This window comes from Guyanagaster necrorhizus (genome assembly GCF_019112545.1).
Source record: "Guyanagaster necrorhizus MCA 3950 unplaced genomic scaffold BT62scaffold_29, whole genome shotgun sequence".
Lineage (NCBI taxonomy): Eukaryota > Fungi > Basidiomycota > Agaricomycetes > Agaricales > Physalacriaceae > Guyanagaster > Guyanagaster necrorhizus.
The window spans coordinates 539,580-541,618 of NW_025064908.1; the positions used below are offsets into that span (position 1 = coordinate 539,580).

At 53.6% G+C, this 2,039-nt stretch overlaps 1 protein-coding gene across 1 annotated transcript; it reads left to right on the forward strand.

The window, feature by feature from the left end:
- Positions 1-775: 775 nt before the first annotated feature.
- On the forward strand, positions 776-1,732 carry BT62DRAFT_922680 (uncharacterized protein; the record flags this gene model as incomplete). The annotated part of the gene is made up of 1 exon (XM_043184423.1): positions 776-1,732. One exon carries the CDS (start codon positions 776-778, stop codon positions 1,730-1,732), a length of 957 nt encoding a protein of 318 aa, XP_043036031.1.
- Positions 1,733-2,039: the final 307 nt, after the last annotated feature.

The window sequence follows — 2,039 nt, forward strand, 5'->3', positions numbered from 1 at the left end:
GTATTTTTAATATTACACAAACAGTATTTAAGGCTCATAGCTCTCGCTGGAGAAACCCAGCTTCGAGCTAAAGTTTATACACACCATTCTACCTCGAGTCTACATCTGACCTTGAGTCACAACAAATAGATATACTATAGTGAACCCGGTTGATTCCTCGAAGTGTGAAGGAACATCCATTTATCACGTGTATCTGTCCATGTGACGCTTGGGCCTAACAATTAGCTCGAAGCTTCCTCCTTCCCTTTCTCAAGCCCAACTGTGCTGAGAAACCGAATGACTCCAGCCACAACCCACGACCTAAACCACGACTTCTTTGAGTTAATAGCTTCCATCATCGGAACGCTACTCAGTCTTCTAGCCATCATTACTTGTTGCCGAGGGCGACAATCAATCACCGCTTGGATTGTCAGGCACTACCAAGCATTCCAACAGATCCAACACATCCTCTGAAACGTAACCCCAGACCTCTCTTTCCATGACATCCCCCCCTCTGCCAGAACGACCTTCCAGCCAGAGGAGTTTCCCGTACCAGAAGCCGGACATAGCCGCCAGGATACAGAGAGCCCTCAAGAAGAAGAAAGACACTGATACCCTCCTTGACGATCTGACAGTAGAAACCGGGACCATAACCTCACAGGATTCCGGAACCCATAGACCATGATGGTCCCCCAGATCACCCAGGAGATCCCCCACGACCTCCCTTCAATCCCCAGTAACCCTTCCACTGCCTCTCGCACCCCAGGGATTGGAAACCACGCTCGGGACTCCCGTGATGCCTCTCGGGTGGCTTCGAGAACCAGGACTCCCCCCAACCTGCCCTGAGACTCTCTCTATGAGCCCACCGAGCCGAATTCTGACTCCAGCAGGTCCGTCAGCAGGCTGGGGATCGAGGATCCCCATGGAAGAACCATACACCCCAACTATGCCAATATCGAAATTGCCATCTCGGCAGCCGGAGACCCATACCGACATCTCCACGTCGGGAGCGAGCCAGAAGTTGGCACCACCAGCGCAAGGGGAAGGATCACAAGGGACAGGATTATCCGGAGGGTATTCCTGGATTGGAACCTTACCGTCCCATTTGATTACAACAGCGCACTATGACAGCAGCAGCAGGCCCAGCAGTGTAGAGCAGAAGAAGAGTGAGCCCGCGAAGAGCTCGCTGAGTACACGCAGGAGCAGGCCCAGCAGGAGTATGAGGAAGCCGAGTACGACCGACAGGGGTGAGCACGAAGGAGATGAGAAGACGCAGAAAGGATGGGCTCCGCCTCCCCTGCAGGGTACAAGCTCCAGTCCTCGGGACCTGAGTCCTCTTTCAGAAAGCCACCCTCCGATGGAGACCCCTGGACCAGACCAGGAAGCCCAGTCACCAGAAGCGAAGCCGAGAGGAGGGGAAGAAGGCCTTCCCCTCCAGACTTACAGTACCCCAGCAGAACAGACACCATCACATCTGACGCTGACTCAGTACTTGACGCCTATGGGCTCCGGGTACCCAACAATGCCCACGTCTCCAACCTCGCCCTCCGACGATTCCTGGGAAGTCGGGTCACCCACCAGTTCCTCCTTCCGGAGTTCTACAGAAACTTCGGCCTCTATAGCGAGGAACTGGAGAGAGCAAGAACAGCGGGCGGAACAAGGTACTATGGAGTTCCACCCGTACCAGTCCAGCGAATCACCGAGGGCGACGCGGGACCCAGTAACGCCGGGGGACTCCCCGTCGACACTATGACTCAGGCCCCTCACCTCCGACCAGCTCGCAGGTTCCCTCCTAGGGGAGGACAGCGATGAAGAGTACCTGAGTGCGCGCAAGGTGAAAACGGATACAGCAGAGCGTTATCCACTGACCACACTCACACCAACACACACACAAAACTCTTAGTTCATGGGGGGATTATAATGCGATAAAGTAGTATTCAACAAATGTAATTGTTTTCTTCAATGAGATCACAGTGCGTGAACAGTAATAGCGCGCTTACAACAGTCCGAGGTCTCTCTAAGTCTCAAAGCTTTTTGTTTTATCAAAACAAGAGGTGGCA